The sequence below is a fragment of the Pseudophryne corroboree genome, chromosome 7 (assembly GCF_028390025.1).
Source record: "Pseudophryne corroboree isolate aPseCor3 chromosome 7, aPseCor3.hap2, whole genome shotgun sequence".
Classification (NCBI taxonomy): Eukaryota; Metazoa; Chordata; class Amphibia; order Anura; family Myobatrachidae; genus Pseudophryne; species Pseudophryne corroboree.
Genome location: NC_086450.1, coordinates 443,808,513 through 443,827,695, shown reverse-complemented (window position 1 = coordinate 443,827,695; position 19,183 = coordinate 443,808,513). Strand labels below are relative to the sequence as shown.

Sequence of the window (19,183 nt, the reverse complement as noted above, 5' to 3'; positions counted from 1 at the left end):
ATCCTGTATGTCCAGGGATACCATATAATCCATGGGCTCCAAGGCCAGAACAATAGAACAAAGGGTTCCATACGGAACTTGGAAACCTTCACAAATTTGTTCAAAGACTTGAGGTTGAGAATGGGCTGGGAGGACCCATTCGGTTTCGGGACCAGAAACAACGTTGAATAGTACCCCCTGCCCCTCTGAGCCAGAGGCACCGGCACTATCACTCCTGTATCCAGGAGAGATTGCACCACCAGATGGAACATTTTTGCTTTCACCTGATCCGAAGGTTGGTTGAGCAAAACCGAGGAGGGGGACGTTTCTTGAAAGAGATCGCGTAACCGTGAGCAACAACTTCCCTTACCCAGGAATCCGAAGTGGTCTCTAACCACACCTGAGCAAACTGTAGAAGTCGGCCTCACACCCTGGGATCACCCAGAGGGAGGCCTGCCCCGTCAAGCGGACGGTTTTTACGTTTTAGAAGCAGGCTGACGGGCAGCCCAGGCACGTTTTGGTTTGGCCTTGGTAGATTTGGAAGAGCGTATCTTGTTTGGGTACGCCTGACCCTTTGCTTTACCTGGAGGCCGAAAGGAACGAAAGGAAGTACTCAGCCTTCAGAGCCGAAGGAGTAGTACTGGGTAGACAAGCAGTCTTAGCTGACGCTAAATCAGCAACAATCTTGTTGAGGTCTTCCCCAAAAAGTATGTTCCCCTTAAAGGGTATCACCTCCAAGGTCTTTTTAGAGTCCAGGTCAACAGACCAGGAACGAAACCAGAGAATCCTGCGAGCCAGAATGCACGTAGTAGACGCCTTGGCCGCCAGGACACCAGCATCAAAAGCCGCCTTCTGAATGTAATGAGAGGCCGTAATTATATAGGAGAGACACTGTCTAGCATTAACAGAAAAAATAAGAATTTACTTACCGATAATTCTATTTCTCATAGTCCGTAGTGGATACTGGGACTCCGTCAGGACCATGGGGAATAGCGGGCTCCGCAGGAGACAGGGCACATCTAAAAAAGCTTTTAGGTCACATGGTGCGTACTGGCTCCTCCCCCTATGACCCTCCTCCAAGCCTCAGTTAGGTACTGTGCCCGGACGAGCGTACACAATAAGGAAGGATCTTGAATCCCGGGTAAGACTCATACCAGCCACACCAATCACACCGTACAACTTGTGATCTGAACCCAGTTAACAGTATGATAACACAAACGAAGTAGCCTCTGAACAGATGGCTCACAACAACAGTAATAACCCGATTTTTGTAACAATAACTATGTACAAGCATTGCAGACAATCCGCACTTGGGATGGGCGCCCAGCATCCACTACGGACTATGAGAAATAGAATTATCGGTAAGTAAATTCTTATTTTCTCTAACGTCCTAGTGGATGCTGGGACTCCGTCAGGACCATGGGGATTATACCAAAGCTCCCAAACGGGCGGGAGAGTGCGGATGACTCTGCAGCACCGAATGAGAGAACTCCAGGTCCTCTTTAGCCAGAGTATCAAATTTGTAAAATTTTACAAACGTGTTCTCCCCTGACCACGTAGCTGCTCGGCAAAGTTGTAATGCCGAGACTCCTCGGGCAGCCGCCCAGGATGAGCCCACTTTCCTTGTGGAATGGGCCTTTACAGATTTAGGCTGTGGCAGGCCTGCCACAGAATGTGCAAGTTGGATTGTACTACATATCCAACGTGCAATCGTCTGTTTAGACGCAGGAGCACCCAACTTGTTGGGTGCATACAATGTAAACAACGAGTCAGATTTTCTGACTCCAGCTGTCCTTGAAATATATATTTTTAATGCTCTGACAACGTCCAGTAACTTGGAGTCCTCCAAGTCGCTAGTAGCCGCAGGCACCACAATAGGCTGGTTCAAGTGAAATGCCGAAACCACCTTAGGGAGAAATTGAGGACGTGTCCTCAATTCTGCCCTGTCCGAATGGAATATCAGATATGGGCTTTTGTATGACAAAGCTGCCAACTCCGAAACTCTCCTGGCTGAAGCCAGGGCCAACAGCATGGTTACCTTCCATGTAAGGTATTTTAAATCTACCGATTTTAAAGGCTCAAACCAATGAGATTTGAGAAAATTTAGAACCACGTTCAAATCCCACGGTGCCACTGGAGGCACTATTGGGGGTTGTATATGTAGTACACCTTTGACAAAAGTTTGTACTTCAGGCACTGACGCCAATTCCTTCTGGAAGAAAATTGATAAGGCCGAAATTTGAACTTTAATGGACCCCAATTTGAGGCCCATAGACAATCCTGCTTGCAGGAAATGTAAGAATCGACCCAATTGAAATTCTTCCGTTGGAGCCTTCTTGGCCTCACACCACGCAACATATTTTCTCCAAATGCGGTGATAATGTTGTGCGGTCACTTCTTTCCTGGCTTTAATTAAAGTAGGAATAACTTCCTCAGGAATGCCCTTCTCTTTTAGAATCCGGCGTTCAACCGCCATGCCGTCAAACGCAGCCGCGGTAAGTCTTGGAACATACAAGGTCCCTGCTGAAGCAGATCCCTTCTTAGAGGTAGAGGCCACGGATCCTCCGTGAGCATCTCTTGAAGTTCCGGATACCAAGTTCTTCTTGGCCAGTCCGGAGCTACCAGTATTGTTCTTACTCCTCTTTTCCGTATAATTCTCAGTACCTTTGGTATGAGAGGCAGAGGAGGGAACACATACACTGACTGGTACACCCACGGTGTTACCAGAGCGTCCACAGCTATTGCCTGAGGGTCTCTTGACCTGGCGCAATACCTGTCCAATTTTTTGTTGAGGCGAGACGCCATCATGTCCACCTTTGGTTTTTCCCAACGGTTCACAATCATGTGGAAAACTTCTGGATGAAGTCCCCACTCTCCCGGGTGAAGGTCGTGTCTGCTGAGGAAATCTGCTTCCCAGTTGTCCACTCCCGGGATGAACACTGCTGACAGTGCTACGACATGATTCTCCGCCCAGCGCAGAATCCTTGCAGCTTCTGCCATTGCACTCCTGCTTCTCGTGCCGCCTTGTCGGTTTACGTGGGCGACTGCCGTGATGTTGTCGGACTGGATCAACACCGGCTGACCGTGAAGCAGCGATTTTGCCAGGCTTAGAGCATTGTAGATCGCTCTTAGCTCCAGTATATTTATGTGAAGAGACGTCTCCAGGTTTGACCACACGCCCTGGAAGTTTCTTCCCTTTGTGACTGCTCCCCAACCTCGTAGGCTGGCATCCGTAGTCACCAGGACCCAGTCCTGTATGCCGAATCTGCGGCCCACTAACAGATGGGCAGTCTGCAACCACCACAGGAGAGACAACCTTGTTCTCGGTGACAGTGTTATCCGCTGATGCATGTGCAGATGCGATCCGGACCATTTGTCCAGCAGATCCCACTGAAATGTTCGTGCATGGAATCTGCCGAATGGAATCGCTTCGTACGAAGCCACCATCTTTCCCAGGACTCTTGTGCATTGATGTACTGACACAGTTCCTGGTTTTAGGAGGTTCTTGACAAGTTCGGATAACTCCCTTGCTTTCTCTTCCGGGAGAAATACCTTTTTCTGAACCGTGTCCAGAATCATGCCCAGGAACAGCAGATGTGTTGTCGGGGTCAATTGAGATTTTGGAAGATTTAGAATCCACCCGTGTTGCTGAAGCACTACTTGTGTTAGCGCTACACCGACTTCCAGCTGTTCTCTGGACTTTGCCCTTATCAGGAGATCGTCCAAGTAAGGGATAATTAATACGCCTTTTCTTCGTAGAAGAACCATCATTTCGGTCATTACCTTGGTAAAGACCCGAGGGGCCGTGGACAACCCAAACGGCAGCGTTTGAAACTGATAATGACAGTCTTGTATCACGAACCTGAGATACCCTTGGTGTGAGGGGTAAATCGGGACATGTAGATAAGCATCTTTTATGTCCAAGGACACCATGAAGTCTCCTTCTTCCAGATTCGCTATCACTGCTCTGAGTGACTCCATCTTGAACTTGAATTTCTTTATGTACAGGTTCAAGGATTTCAGATTTAGACTAGGCCTTACCGAACCGTCCGGTTTCGGTACCACAAATAGTGTGGAATAATACCCCTTTCCCTGTTGTAGGAGGGGTACCTTGACTATCACCTGCTGAGAATACAGCTTGTGAATGGCTTCCAAACCCGACGTCCTTTCTGAGGGAGACGTTGGTAAAGCAGACTTTAGGAACCGGCGAGGGGGAGACCTTTCGAACTCCAGCATGTAACCCTGAGATACTATCTGCAGGACCCACGGGTCCACTTGTGAGTGAACCCATTGATTGCTGAAAATCTTGAGTCGACCCCCCACCGTTCCTGAGTCCGCTTGTAAAGCCCCAGCGTCATGCTGATGGCTTTGTAGAAGCCGGGGCGGGCTTCTGTTCCTGGGCAGGGGCTGCTTGCTGCCCTTTCTTACCCTTTCCTCTGCCTCGCGGCAGATAAGACTGTCCTTTTGGTCGCTTTTTATAGGAGCGAAAGGACTGCGGCTGAAAAGACGGTGTCTTTTTCTGTTGGGAGGGGGTCTGAGGTAAAAAAGTGGATTTGCCGGCAGTTGCCGTGGCCACCAGGTCCGAAAGACCGACCCCAAACAATTCCTCTCCTTTATATGGCAATACTTCCATATGCCTCTTGGAATCCGCATCACCTGACCACTGTCGCGTCCATAAACTTCTTCTGGCAGATATGGACATCGCGCTTACTCTTGATGCTAGAGTACAAACATCCCTCTGAGCATCTCGCATATAAAGGAAAGCATCCTTTAATTGCTCTAGAGTCAATAAAATACTGTCCCTATCCAGGGTATCAATATTTTCAGTCAGAGAATCCAACCACACTACCCCAGCACTGCACATCCAGGCTGAGGCTATTGCCGGTCGCAGTATAACACCAGTATGTGTGTATATACTCTTCAGTGTAGTTTCCAGCCTCCTATCTGCTGGATCCTTGAGGGCGGCCGTATCAGGAGACGGCAACGCCACTTGCTTTGATAAACGTGTGAGCGCCTTATCCACCCTAGGGGGTGTTTCCCAGCGCGCCCTAACCTCTGGTGGGAAAGGGTATAATGCCAATAACTTCTTGGAAATTAGCAGTTTTCTATCGGGGTTAACCCACGCTTCATCACACACGTCATTCAATTCCTCTGATTCTGGAAAAAATACAGGTAGTTTTTTCACCCCCCACATAATACCCCTTTTTGAGGTACCAGCAGTATCAGAGATCTGCAAAGCCTCCTTCATTGCCGTGATCATATAACGTGTGGCCCTATTGGAAAATACGTTTGTTTCTTCACCGTCGACACTAGATTCATCTGTGTCGGTACCCGTGTCGACTGACTGAGGTAAAGGACGTTTTACAGCCCCTGACGGTGTCTGAGACGCCTGAACCGGTACTAACTGGTTTGCCGGGCGTCTTATTTCGTCAACTGACTTTTGTAATGTGCTGACATTATCACGTAATTCCATAACTAAAGCCATCCATTCCGGTGTCGACTCCCTAGGGGGTGACATTACCATCATCGGCAATTGCTCTGCCTCCACACCAACATCGTCCTCATACATGTCGACACACACGTACCGACCCACAGCAGCCACACAGGGAATGCTCTAATCGAAGACAGGACCCCCTAGCCCTTTGGGGAGACAGAGGGAGAGTTTGCCAGCACACACCAAAAGCGCTATAAATGTATATAAACAACCCTAGAAGGTGTTGTTTACTATATATGCGCTCTTAATATATAAATATCGCCAATTTATGCCCCCCTTCTCTTTGTTACCCTGTTTCTGTAGTGCAGTGCAGGGGAGAGACCTGGGAGCCTTCCTCACCAGCGGAGCTGAGCAGGAAAATGGCGCTGAGTGCTGAGGAGAATAAGCTCCGCCCCTTTTTCGGCGGGCTTTTCCCCGGTTTTTAAGAAACTGGCCTGGGTTAAAATACATACATATAGCCTTAATGGCTATATGTGATGTATTTATTTTGCCACTAAAGGTAATTATATTGCTGCCCAGGGCGCCCCCAGCAGCGCCCTGCACCCTCCGTGACTGAGTCAGTGAGCCGTGTGACAACAATGGCGCACAGCTGCCGTGCTGTGCGCTACCTTCAAGAAGACTGAGGAGTCTTCTGCCGCCTGCTTTCCGGACCTCCGTTCTGCCGTCTCTTCAGCGTCTGTAAGGGGGATCGGCGGCGCGGCTCCGGGACGAACCCCAGGCTGACCTGTGTTCCGACTCCCTCTGGAGCTAAGTGTCCAGTAGCCTAAGACTCCAATCCATCCTGCACGCAGGTGAGTTGGAAATCTCTCCCCTAAGTCCCTCGATGCAGTGATCCTGTTGCCAGCAGGAATCACTGAGATTGAAACCTAAAAAAAAAAACTTTTCTAAACAGCTCTTTAGGAGAGCCACCTAGATTGCACCCTCTCGGACGGGCACAAAAACCTAACTGAGGCTTGGAGGAGGGTCATAGGGGGAGGAGCCAGTACGCACCATGTGACCTAAAAGCTTTTTTAGATGTGCCCTGTCTCCTGCGGAGCCCGCTATTCCCCATGGTCCTGACGGAGTCCCAGCATCCACTAGGACGTTAGAGAAATTAGAAGGTAGTTCTGCTTCAACTTCCTAAACCCAGGCTTCAATAGCTTTCGCCGCCCAGGCAGCCGCTATAGTGGATCTATGCACAGCCCCTGAAAGAGTGTAAATGGACTTCAAGCAACCCTCCACACGCATATCCGTCGGTTCTTTCAGGGAGGTGACAGTAGTGACAGGCAGAGCTGAGGACACCACCAGGCGTGCAACCTGCGAGTCCACCGGAGGTGGGGTTTCCCAATTTTTACTGATCTCTGCCGCGAGGGGATAACAAGCATCTTTTTAGAGTGAAAATTTCGTACCTGGAGATTCCCAGGATTCCTGACGTATGTCCACCAGGTGGTTAGAATGGGGTAGAAGCTATTTAGTCACCTTCGGACGTTTAAACTTATCTGGTTTCTTAGAGGTAGTAGGAGGCTCCTCGTCATCCTCAATTTGAAGAATGAGCCTGATGGCCTCCAAGAGGTCAGGAACATCCACTTGTGTCAGAGTTTCCCCATCTGAAGTATCTGGATCAGTGTCAGCGGAAGAAGTATCCGGGACATGCGTGGATTGAGAGGAAGTAATGGCCCGTTTAGAGGACCCCTTGGTCTTAGGCGGGCGAGGGTTAGCTTTTTGTTTAACCAGAGACTGGTTTAATTGCTGTAACTGAGAAGACAGAGTATCAGCCCATGGCGGATTAACTGCATTGACAATATGTGGCTGTAATGGTACAGAAGGTCCTATAGGGGGCGTATGTCTAGTTACCAGCGTAGTCAGTAAATTAGCAAAGGTAGCCCACGGCGGCACTTGATCTGCCCCTGGTGCTGCCGCCTGACCGTGGAGTGCAGAGACCCCCGTACCTGAACCCTCTGCTGCTATATTTTCCTCATGACCATCCATGGCGTCAGCACTGCCTGGTGCAGGATCAGCCGCGGAGTCCTCACCCTGTCTAGCAGACATTACTTGTAAGCGTTCCCTTAGAGTGACCAAAAGCACAAGATAAGCAGACAGAATACCTGGCAAAAAAACACTTGCAGTGTGGCTGCAAGTAGAACACAAAATAGGGAATTTAAGAGGTATACAATGACTGTAACTTTCACAGAGAAAATACCAAAATGTATATCCTGTGAAACACTATATCTATAGGACCCTGACGCACATAGCCACCCTCAGGGTATAGAATATAGGGATAGCAAAACCTGTGGGATACACGGAATAGAAATCACATGGCAGCTACTGGCACACACAATCAGTCACATGTACAATGCAGGAATTATTACAAACAACAATAAAACTGCACTGGACTAGCAATACCAAGTTAACTGGACTACAGAGTAATGCTATATAATAATATAGTGAACTGGATGTATATCACAGGGTACTTGTACTAAATATCCCTGTAGTTATGCACTCTTTCTTAACTAACGCTGTCTAAAGACATGTAGAATACTTAAGTGTCCTGTAACTGCACAGCGCTGGATGCAGGCGGCTTTACAGAGGAGATATTGCCGAGCAGTCCCAGAATCAGCGCAGCATGTGTGTAATGGCGCCCAAACGCTGACAGGAAGTGAGGGAGGAAGAGATATGCAGCTCCAGGGCGGGAACATTAGCAGTAAATGGCCCCTGGGGCTGGGGGAGGGGCTACAGGTCAAAGCCTTATCCCCTTGCTGGACTTCACCACCGGGTACTGCGGGCCTTGTTAAAACGGATTTTTAGTGAAATCCGACCTGTGCCCTTGCCCTTGTGGTCTAGTGGGGTCCCTGTACAGCTACAGTGTCCACGCCAGCGCGTGCGGCCCGTCTCCCAAAGACAGCGCCGGATTGCGATTTCAGCTGGTCCCGCCTGGGGGACCCTCTTACCTCCTCCCTTGGTGCGGCCACGCAATCCTGGGGAGCCGCGGTGAGTGTGTGTGCCCTGATGGAGACCGGAGACCTCCGCTGTAAGTACCCGGCAACCAGGGCGCGGGAGTATACAACGCCGCTGGGGGAGGTGATGGAGCTGCAGCATGAGACGTCAGACTGACATCTAGTACTCAATACCTATGCTGCAGCCCTTGAAGTCTTCTATTTTTCAATTTAAGAGCTCTTTTCAGGGCTGGAGCAGCCCTCCCTGTTAGTGACCTGCTTGCAGGCACCAACTTACAAACTGAGCTCCTGTGCACGGAGGCCGGGTTATAGAGGAGGCGGCGCTATGCATCTTGGGAACAGTCAAAGCTTTTAGCCTGTTGGTGCCTCGTATCAAGATCCTACTCTACACCCCAATGTTATTCCCTGTGGAATACAGTGTACCCCGCTGCAAAAAAAAAATATATATATAAAAAAAAAAAAAAAAGAATTCGTTCCTTATTCACCTTCGTGGTCCACTTGTCATATGGGTAGACCTCCAGATAGTTCCTGGCAATGATCATCAGGCCATGAGCCGCAAACCGCTCAGCAGAGATGTCAATCTCCACCGTGGTCTCCTGCCCCTGAGCATCTTGGGAGCAGCAGGCCAGGAAGTGACGCACAATGAACTCGTAGATGCGCTGCTCATTTCCCTGTGTACACAGCGAAAAAGCAGAAAATTACGTAGCAATAAAGAGGATTCAAGTTTATTCACTTAATGTAATGAGTAAAGACATAATACATAAGCAACCACTAGGGCTGCGTTACACGTGTATCCAGGGAATTGCACAAACGACCGTACACACGCTCACCTGCAGGCTGCTGGCGTACTTAGTGGGGTGGATAGGGGGGTGGGCTTGATCAGTCTTGCTTCCATTTCTTGGAGTAGGCCCACCCCTCTCTAGGATGCGCTGTGCGAACGTGCCCCACTGGGGGTCCTGTGTCTGCTGCTCAACCAACGTTGTGAGGTTCAGATCCTTGGGAAAAATGTTGGTCTCAGTGCGGGGGTAACTGATATAACTGGAAATACAAAACACAGCATGTAAGACATCTGTCATTAGCGGGGGACCTTTTCTTATTTTTATCAACTGGTGCACAGGACACATGGTGGCGTTTCCCATAGCAACCAGATTTTAATTTTTGTGCCATTCAGAAAATTAAAAAATTTGGTCATTATAAGTATTACACCAGGGGGTAAATTTACTAAGATTGGAGTTCTATTTAAGATGTGATGTTGCCCATAGCAACGAATCAGATTCTACTTCTCATTTATGTAGCACCTTCTAGAAGATAATACCTGGAATCTGATTGGTTGCTATGGGCAACATCTAATCTTAAATAGAACTCCCATCTTAGTAAATTTACCCCCAGGGCATCATAAATGTCCCACAGTGAATCCCTCCTACCACACCAAGGTTAGCAGAATTCTTTATGGACGTGATTGCTAGAATGTTGTAATCGCTAATGCGAGTGTTTATACAAGTCACATAAACCTCTTCTGCCGGGTTCTAAATATCTCAGAATATTCAACTTCCATTGACGTATAAGTGCCGGTTGCTTCTCTTTCTACGGTATATTTAGTGTGCTTGGCTGCAACGGTTTTGCCTTAGCTTTAATACATTAACACTGTTAGTATTTAAATTCCATATGAAACTGTGGCAGGTTGGAATTACCCCTGTGTGTAAAGTTTCTCTGCAATTTTCATGGTTTCCTTGGCTGCGATCTTCAGTTTTCGAGAAACCAGTTTTTCCAGCTCCTGCGCAGAGATGAGAGACGGGCAAATATCAGCGCAGCAAGCAATGAAAACTATCTGGATAACTAGGTAGGGAAGCTGTCACCAATAGAATACTGGCACATGGAGCAAGTCATTTCACTGGTTCCTACACAGAGGCATCGATTCTGCGGGCGGAACACAATGGCTGCCTACTGCGCCAAGAGGAAGAAAATCAGTGAAGCATTAGTAGGGTGAGCTCATGAAAGCTTATTAAAACCACCACTCAAAGTATGTGATGTATCCTTTTTTTCCACTCAATTCATACAAATATATCACACAACGTTGTCCCCGTTCATACAAATACCACACGACGGTGTCCCCGTTCATACAAATACCCCACGACGGTGTCCCCGTTCTTACAAATACCACACGATGGTGTCCCCGTTCTTACAAATACCACACGACGGTGTCCCCGTTCATACAAATACCCCACGACGGTGTCCCCGTTCATGCTAAAACCCCACGACGGTGTCCCCGTTCATGCTAAAACCCCACAACGGTGTCCCCGTTCATGCTAATACCCCACGACGGTGTCCCTGTTCATACAAATACCACACGACGGTGTCCCCGTTCTTACAAATACCACACAATGGTGTCCCCGTTCTTACAAATACCACACGACGGTGTCCCCGTTCATACAAATACCCCACGACGGTGTCCCCGTTCATGCAAATACCCCACGACGGTGTCCCCGTTCTTACAAATACCACACAATGGTGTCCCCGTTCATACAAATACCCCACGACGGTGTCATTAGATGAGTTATCTATTCCGTGTACACCCAAATCAGCTGTCACCATGAACTAGGCAGTTTTTTTGTAAATGAATGAAGGGGAACCTATCACAGGAATGGATCTTGTACACAATGCCGACATGCAGCAGAATTTTGACATGTGACACGTCAGCATGGATGATTTCGACATAACATTTTTTTACTAGTAGAGCCCAAAACCCTGTAACGTCCCCATTGACATTTCCACCATGATGACACTGAGACCATGTCGCCATTGTGAAAGTCGACATAATGGCTACTTATCTAACAGGAATGAGGAATCTCAGAAGTGAGATGAATAACTACATCCCAAAAGCACAGCTTCTCTCCAATGAGACAAACTGCGCAGAAGTCTGTGTTTTCCATCAGTGCCTCCTCCAGCAACAGGGCCCTCCACACCCCCAGGGCAGCAGTCTGCCCCACAATGGAGGATTCAGACAACTTGTCTACAAACTGGAGTGCAGAATCGCCCATTCTCATATTATCTTGAATAATAAACCGAAAAATGTACCACAATTTGCGGATTATATTTTAACAGGAGTGGACAAAAATATGAATCATAAAAAAAAAAAGAAAAAAATTCTTACTATTTGTCCAAATCCAGGATTTAGTACATAACTGCATAAAGGATCACCAATAACACAGGAGTGTGTATATATTTGCCTGTGATCAAATAGATGTCTCAGAGGTGGGGAAAATAAGATTTTACTCACCGGTAAATCTATTTCTCGTAGTCCGTAGTGGATGCTGGGTACTCCGTAAGGACCATGGGGAATAGACGGGCTCCGCAGGAGACTGGGCACTCTAAAGAAAAGATTAGGTACTACATCTGGTGTGCACTGGCTCCTCCCTCTATGCCCCTCCTCCAGACCTCAGTTAGGGAAACTGTGCCCGGAAGAGCTGACATTACTAGGAAAGGATTTGTAATCCAGGGTAAGACTCATACCAGCCACACCAATCACACCGTACAACTTGTGATAATTATACCCAGTTAACAGTATGAACAACAACTGAGCCTCATTAAACTGATGGCTCAGAACAAAAAACCCTATAGTTAAGCAATAACTATACACAAGTATTGCAGAATTCCGCACTTGGGCCCTCATTCCGAGTCGTTCGCTCGGTATTTTTCATCGCATCGCAGTGAAATTCCGCTTAGTGCGCATGCGCAATATTCGCACTGCGACTGCGCCAAGTATCTTTGCTATGAAGATAGTATTTTTACTCACGGCTTTTTCATCGCTCCGGCGATCGTAATGTGATTGACAGGAAATGGGTGTTACTGGGCGGAAACAGGCCGTTTTATGGGAGTGTGGCTGAAAACGCTACCGTTTCCGGAAAAAACGCAGGAGTGGCCGGAGAAACGGGGGAGTGGTTGGGCGAACGCTGGGTGTGTTTGTGACGTCAAACCAGGAACGACAAGCACTGAACTGATCGCACAGGCAGAGTAAGTCTGGAGCTACTCTAAAACTGCTAAGTAGTTTGTGAGAGCAATATTGCGAATACATCGGTCGCAATTTTAAGATGCTAAGATACACTCCCAGTAGGCGGCGGCTTAGCGTGTGTAACTCTGCTAAATTCGCCTTGCGACCGATCAACTCGGAATGAGGGCCTTGGGACGGGCTCCCAGCATCCACTACGGACTACGAGAAATAGATTTACCGGTGAGTAAAATCTTATTTTCTCTGACGTCCTAGTGGATGCTGGGTACTCCGTAAGGACCATGGGGATTATACCAAAGCTCCCAAACGGGCGGGAGAGTGCGGATGACTCTGCAGCACCGAATGAACAAAATCAAGGTCCTCCTCAGCCAGGGTATCAAACTTGTAGAATTTTGCAAACGTGTTTGATCCCGACCAGGTAGCAGCTCGGCAAAGTTGTAAAGCCGAGACCCCTCGGGCAGCCGCCCAAGAAGAGCCCACCTTCCTCGTGGAATGGGCTTTGACTGATTTAGGATGCGGCAGTCCAGCCGCAGAATGTGCAAGTTGAATCGTGCAACAGATCCAGCGAGCAATAGTCTGCTTTGAAGCAGGAGCACTCAGCTTGTTGGGTGCATGCAGGATAAACAGCGAGTCAGTTTTTCTGACTCTAGCCGTCCTGGAAACATAGATTTTCAGGGCCCGGACTACATCCAGCAACTTGGAAGCCTCCAAGTCCCGAGTAGCCGCAGGCACCACAATAGGTTGGTTCAAATGGAACGCTGATACCACCTTAGGGAGAAATTGGGGACGAGTCCTCAATTCTGCCCTGTCCATATGGAAGATCAGATAGGGGCTTTTACATGACAAAGCCGCCAATTCTGACACACGCCTAGCCGAAGCCAAGGCCAAAAGCATGACCACTTTCCACGTGAGATATTTCAACTCCACGGTCTGAAGTGGCTCAAACCAATGTGATTTTAGGAAATCCAACACAACGTTGAGATCCCAAGGTGCCACTGGGGGCACAAAAGGGGGCTGAATATGCAGCACTCCCTTAACAAACGTCTGAACTTCAGGCAGTGAAGCCAGTTCTTTTTGAAAGAAAATAGACAGGGCTGAAATCTGGACTTTAATGGATCCCAATTTTAGGCCCATAGTCACTCCTGACTGTAGGAAGTGCAGAAATCGACCCAGCTGAAATTCTTCTGTTGGGGCCTTCATAGCCTCACACCAAGCAACATATTTTCGCCATATGCGGTGATAATGTTTTGCTGTCACATCCTTTCTAGCTTTTATCAGCGTATGAATGACTTCATCTGGAATGCCCTTTTCCATCAGGATCCGGCGTTCAACCGCCATGCCGTCAAACGCAGCCGCGGTAAGTCTTGGAACAGACAGGGCCCCTGCTGTAGCAGGTCCTGTCTGAGAGGCAGAGGCCAAGGGTCCTCTGAGATCATTTCTTGTAGTTCCGGGTACCAAGTCCTTCTTGGCCAATCCGGAACGATGAGTATAGTTCTTACTCCTCTCTTTCTTATTATCCTCAGTACCTTTGGTATGAGAGGAAGAGGAGGGAACACATAAACCGACTGGTACACCCACGGTGTCACTAGAGCGTCCACAGCTATCGCCTGAGGGTCCCTTGACCTGGCGCAATATCTTTTTAGCTTTTTGTTGAGGCGGGACGCCATCATGTCCACCTGTGGCCTTTCCCAACGATTTACAATCAGCTGGAAGACTTCTGGATGAAGTCCCCACTCTCCCGGGTGGAGGTCGTGCCTGCTGAGGAAGTCTGCTTCCCAGTTGTCCACTCCCGGAATGAACACTGCTGACAGTGCTATCACGTGATTTTCCGCCCATCGGAGAATCCTTGTGGCTTCTGCCATCGCCATCCTGCTTCTTGTGCCGCCCTGTCGGTTTACATGGGCGACCGCCGTGATGTTGTCTGACTGAATCAGCGCCGGCTGGTTTTGAAGCAGGGGTCTTGCCTGACTTAGGGCATTGTAAATGGCCCTTAGTTCCAGAATATTTATGTGTAGGGAAGCTTCCTGACTCGACCATTGTCCTTGGAAGTTTCTTCCCTGAGTGACTGCCCCCCAACCTCGGAGGCTTGCATCCGTGGTCACCAGGATCCAGTCCTGTATGCCAAATCTGCGGCCCTCGAGAAGATGAGCACTATGCAGCCACCACAGCAGACACACCCTGGCCCTCGGGGACAGGGTGATCAGCCGATGCATCTGAAGATGCGATCCGGACCACTTGTCTAACAGATCCCACTGAAAGATCCGTGCATGGAACCTGCCGAATGGAATTGCCTCGTAAGAAGCTACCATCTTTCCCAGGACTCGCGTGCAGTGATGCACCGACACCTGTTTTGGTTTTAGGAGGTCTCTGACCAGAGATGACAACTCCTTGGCCTTCTCCTCCGGGAGAAACACCTTCTTCTGTTCTGTGTCCAGAATCATACCCAGGAACAGCAGACGCGTCGTAGGAACCAGCTGCGACTTCGGGATATTCAGAATCCAGCCGTGCTGTTGTAGCACTTCCTGAGATAGTGCTACTCCGACCAACAACTGCTCCCTGGACCTCGCCTTTATAAGGAGATCGTCCAAGTACGGGATAATTATAACTCCCTTCTTTCGAAGGAGTATCATCATTTCGGCCATTACTTTGGTAAATACCCTCAGTGCCGTGGACAGACCAAACGGCAACGTCTGGAATTGGTAATGGCAGTCCTGTACCACAAAACGGAGGTACACCTGGTGAGGTGGGTAAATGGGGACATGTAGGTAAGCATCCTTGATGTCCAGTGATACCATGTAATCCCCCTCTTCCAGGCTTGCAATAACCGCCCTGAGCGATTCCATTTTGAACTTGAACTTCCTTATATAAGTGTTCAAGGATTTCAAATTTAGAATGGGTCTCACCGAACCGTCTGGTTTCGGTACCACAAACATTGTGGAATAGTAACCCCGTCCCTGTTGAAGGAGGGGAACTTTGATTATCACCTGCTGGAGGTACAGCTTGTGAATTGCCGCCAGTACTACCTCCCTGTCGTGGGGAGTAGCTGGCAAGGCTGATTTGAGGTAACGGCGAGGGGGAGACGTCTCGAATTCCAGCTTGTATCCCTGAGATACCACTTGTAGAACCCAGAGATCCACCTGTGAGCGAACCCACTGGTTGCTGAAGTTCCGGAGACGGGCCCCCCCCGCACCTGGCTCCACATGTGGAGCCCCAGCGTCATGCGGTGGACTTAATGGAAGCAGGGGAGGATTTTTGTTCTTGGGAACTGGCTGTATGGTGCAGCTTTTTCCCTCTACCCCTGCCTCTGGGCAGAAAGGACGCGCCTCTAACTCGCTTGCCTTTCTGAGGCCGAAAGGACTGTACTTGATAATACGGTGCTTTCTTAGGCTGTGAGGGAACCTGAGGTAAAAAAGTCGACTTCCCAGCTGTTGCTGTGGATACGAGGTCTGAAAGACCGTCCCCAAACAATTCCTCACCCTTATAAGGCAAAATTTCCATGTGCCTTTTAGAATCAGCATCACCTGTCCACTGCCGAGTCCATAATACTCTCCTGGCAGAAATGGACATTGCATTAATTCTAGATGCCAGCCGGCAAATGTCCCTCTGTGCATCTCTCATATATAAGACTACGTCTTTAATATGTTCTATGGTTAGCAATATAGTGTCCCTGTCCAGGGAATCAATGTCATCAGACAGGGAATCAGACCACGCTGCTGCAGCACTACACATCCATGCTGAAGCAATAGCAGGTCTCAGTATAGTACCTGAGTGTGTATACACAGACTTCAGGATAGCCTCCTGATTTCTATCTGCAGGCTCCTTTAAGGCGGCCGTATCCTGAGAAGGCAGTGCCACCTTTTTTGATAAGCGTGTGAGCGCCTTGTCCACCTTAGGGGATGTCTCCCAGCGTAACCTATCCGTTGGCGGGAAAGGGTACGCCATTAGTAACCGCTTAGAAATTACTAGTTTCTTATCTGGGGAACCCCACGCTTCTTCACACAATTCATTTAACTCATCAGATGGGGGAAAAGTCACTGGCTGCTTTTTCTCCCCAAACATAATACCCTTTTTTGTGGTAACCGGGTTAATGTCAGAAATGTGCAACACATTTTTCATTGCCGTAATCGTGCATCGGATGGCCCTAGTGGATTGTATATTTGTCTCATCCTCGTCGACACTGGAGTCAGACTCCGTGTCGACATCTGTGTCTGCCATCTGAGGTAGCGGGCGTTTTTGAGCCCCTGACGGCCTCTGAGATGCCTGGGCAGGCGCGGGCTGAGATGCCGGCTGTCCCAAAGCTGCGTCATCGAACCTTTTATGCAAGGAGTTGACACTGTCGGTTAATACCTTCCACATATCCATCCACTCAGGTGTCGGCCCCGCAGGGGGCGACATCACACTTATCGGCACCTGCTCTGCCTCCACGTAAGCGTCCTCATCAAACATGTCGACACAGCCGTACCGACACACCGCACACACACACAGGGAATGCTCTGACTGAGGACAGGACCCCACAAAGTCCTTTGGGGAGACAGAGAGAGAGTATGCCAGCACACACCAGAGCGCTATATAACAGAGATATATACACTATACACAAAGTGAATTTTCCCCCTATAGCTGCTTATATCACAATTTGCGCCTAAATTTATGTGCCCCCCCTCTCTTTTTTACCCTTTCTGTAGTGTATACTGCAGGGGAGAGCCTGCGGAGCGTCCTTCCAGCGGATCTGTGAAGAGAAAATGGCGCTGGCTGTGCTGAGGGAGATAGCCCCGCCTCTTCAACGGCGGGCTTCTCCCGCTTTTTATATCGTTAATGGCGGGGGTTTCTGCACATATACAGTGTTAAACACTGTATTATGTGCTTTTTATTGCCAAAAGGTATATTAATTGCAGCCCAGGGCGCCCCCCCCCAGCGCTCTGCACCCACCAGTGACCGGAGCGTGTGGTGTGCTGTGGGAGCAATGGCGCACAGCTGCAGTGCTGTGCACTACCTTATTGAAGACCGAAGTCTTCAGCCGCCGATTTCCTCCGGTTTCTTCCGTCTTCTGGCTCTGCAAGGGGAACGGCGGCGCGGCTCCGGGAACGGACGATCGAGGTCGGGCCCTGTGTTCGATCCCTCTGGAGCTAATGGTGTCCAGTAGCCTAGAAGCACAAGCTAGCTGCAAGCAGGTAGGTTTGCTTCTCTCCCCTAAGTCCCACGTAGCAGTGAGTCTGTTGCCAGCAGATCTCACTGAAAATAAAAAACCTAACAAATACTTTTCTTTTTAGTGAACTCAGGAGAGCCCACTAAGTGCATCCAGCTCAGGCCGGGCACAGATTCTAACTGAGGTCTGGAGGAGGGGCATAGAGGGAGGAGCCAGTGCACACCAGATGTAGTACCTAATCTTTTCTTTAGAGTGCCCACTCTCCTGCGGAGCCCATCTATTCCCCATGGTCCTTACGGAGTACCCAGCATCCACTAGGACGTCAGAGAAAACCAGCATGTAAGTAGTATTTGTTTCTGCTGAACTTACCACAGTGTCCAGGGCTACAGGTCTCCACTTGCTTTTTGGCTTACTCCCAACCTGAACGACGGTAGCTGTGGGGTCCTAGAAAACACACCAAGATTCCCATATGTATAGACGGATAGAGGTTAGAGTCTGGCTTCATTTCACAAACTGTATTTACTATTCATTATTCCCATCTCTCAACCAGCCAGAGTCCATTCATTTATAGTGGTTGCCGGGGAACATTTACATATGACCGTAAAAAACGAAGACTTTGTTCTCCTACGTAGTCTTAGGGGGTGATTCAGACCTGATCGCACGCAGGCGGTTATTTGCAGTGCTGCGATCAGGTAGTCGCCGCCTACAGGGGGAGGGGGTAGTCGCTGTGCAGGGGTGCGATCACTTGTGCAGAGAGCTGCACAAACACACGTTTGTGCAATCTCTGCACAGCTCAGGACTTACTCAGCCGCTGCGATGATCCGGCCAGGAGCTGACGTCAGGAAGCCTCCCTTCCAACGGCTGGACGCGCCTGCGTTTTTCCGGACACTCCCTAGAAACGGTCAGTTGACACCCACAAACGGCCTCTTCCTGTTACTTTTCTTGCGATAGCCAGTGCAATCGCTTTCTTCGTAAAAAACGTCACTGTCTGGCGATGCCCGTCGCCGGCGGCCGACGCGCCTGTGCACTGCGGTGCATGCGCAGTTCAGACCCGATCGCACCGCTGCAAAAAAAAGCTAGCGTGCGATCGGGTCTGAATGACCCCCTTAGTCTTTGGAATTACAATGACATAACCTAGTTGTATGGTGTCAGTCCCGTACCTCCATGCAGATTTGGTAGAGAACCAGGCAGGCTGTGTGGTTAAAAAGTCGGTTCCTCTTCCAGTTAAATTCCACAGTTCCGTCTTCATGTTCGTGAGTTACTGAACAACACAATTATTGTAGCGTAAGTGTGTAGCAAGTAATACAGCATGGCTAAGAGAACACAGAACTGGGAAAGTAAGAATCTGCTGATAAGAATCTTATATGTCCTGCAACTTTGTAACAGTATCACACTGCAACGTGTAAGACGGCTTTATAACTTGGCACTGGGGGCTTCAAATTATTCAATTATTTTTATATTTCACGGTCATGGTGGTAGAATACAACATCCACCTCGTTTGGCAATGACTCAAAGGCTCTGCATCGAATCATTAGATAAAAGAGTGTTGATATAGGATAAAAAAAGGTCAAATGGCAAAGCATAGCATGCCACATGATTTAAGATTTGCCTTACCTCCACTAAAGTCT

The 19,183-nt window shown here is 48.9% G+C and overlaps 1 protein-coding gene across 1 annotated transcript in view; it reads right to left on the bottom strand.

Moving 5' to 3' along the window:
• The window catches only part of TOP3A (DNA topoisomerase III alpha), an 87,754-nt gene that overhangs the window by 50,058 nt on the left and 18,513 nt on the right, over positions 1-19,183 (bottom strand). The window contains exons 10-14 of the mRNA XM_063934946.1: positions 18,716-18,816; positions 17,925-17,999; positions 10,098-10,180; positions 9,237-9,444; positions 8,892-9,077 (exon numbers count right to left, since the gene is read on the bottom strand). Of these exons, the coding sequence (XP_063791016.1) occupies positions 8,892-9,077; positions 9,237-9,444; positions 10,098-10,180; positions 17,925-17,999; positions 18,716-18,816 (653 nt within the window). The remainder of the gene's footprint in view (positions 1-8,891; positions 9,078-9,236; positions 9,445-10,097; positions 10,181-17,924; positions 18,000-18,715; positions 18,817-19,183) is intronic.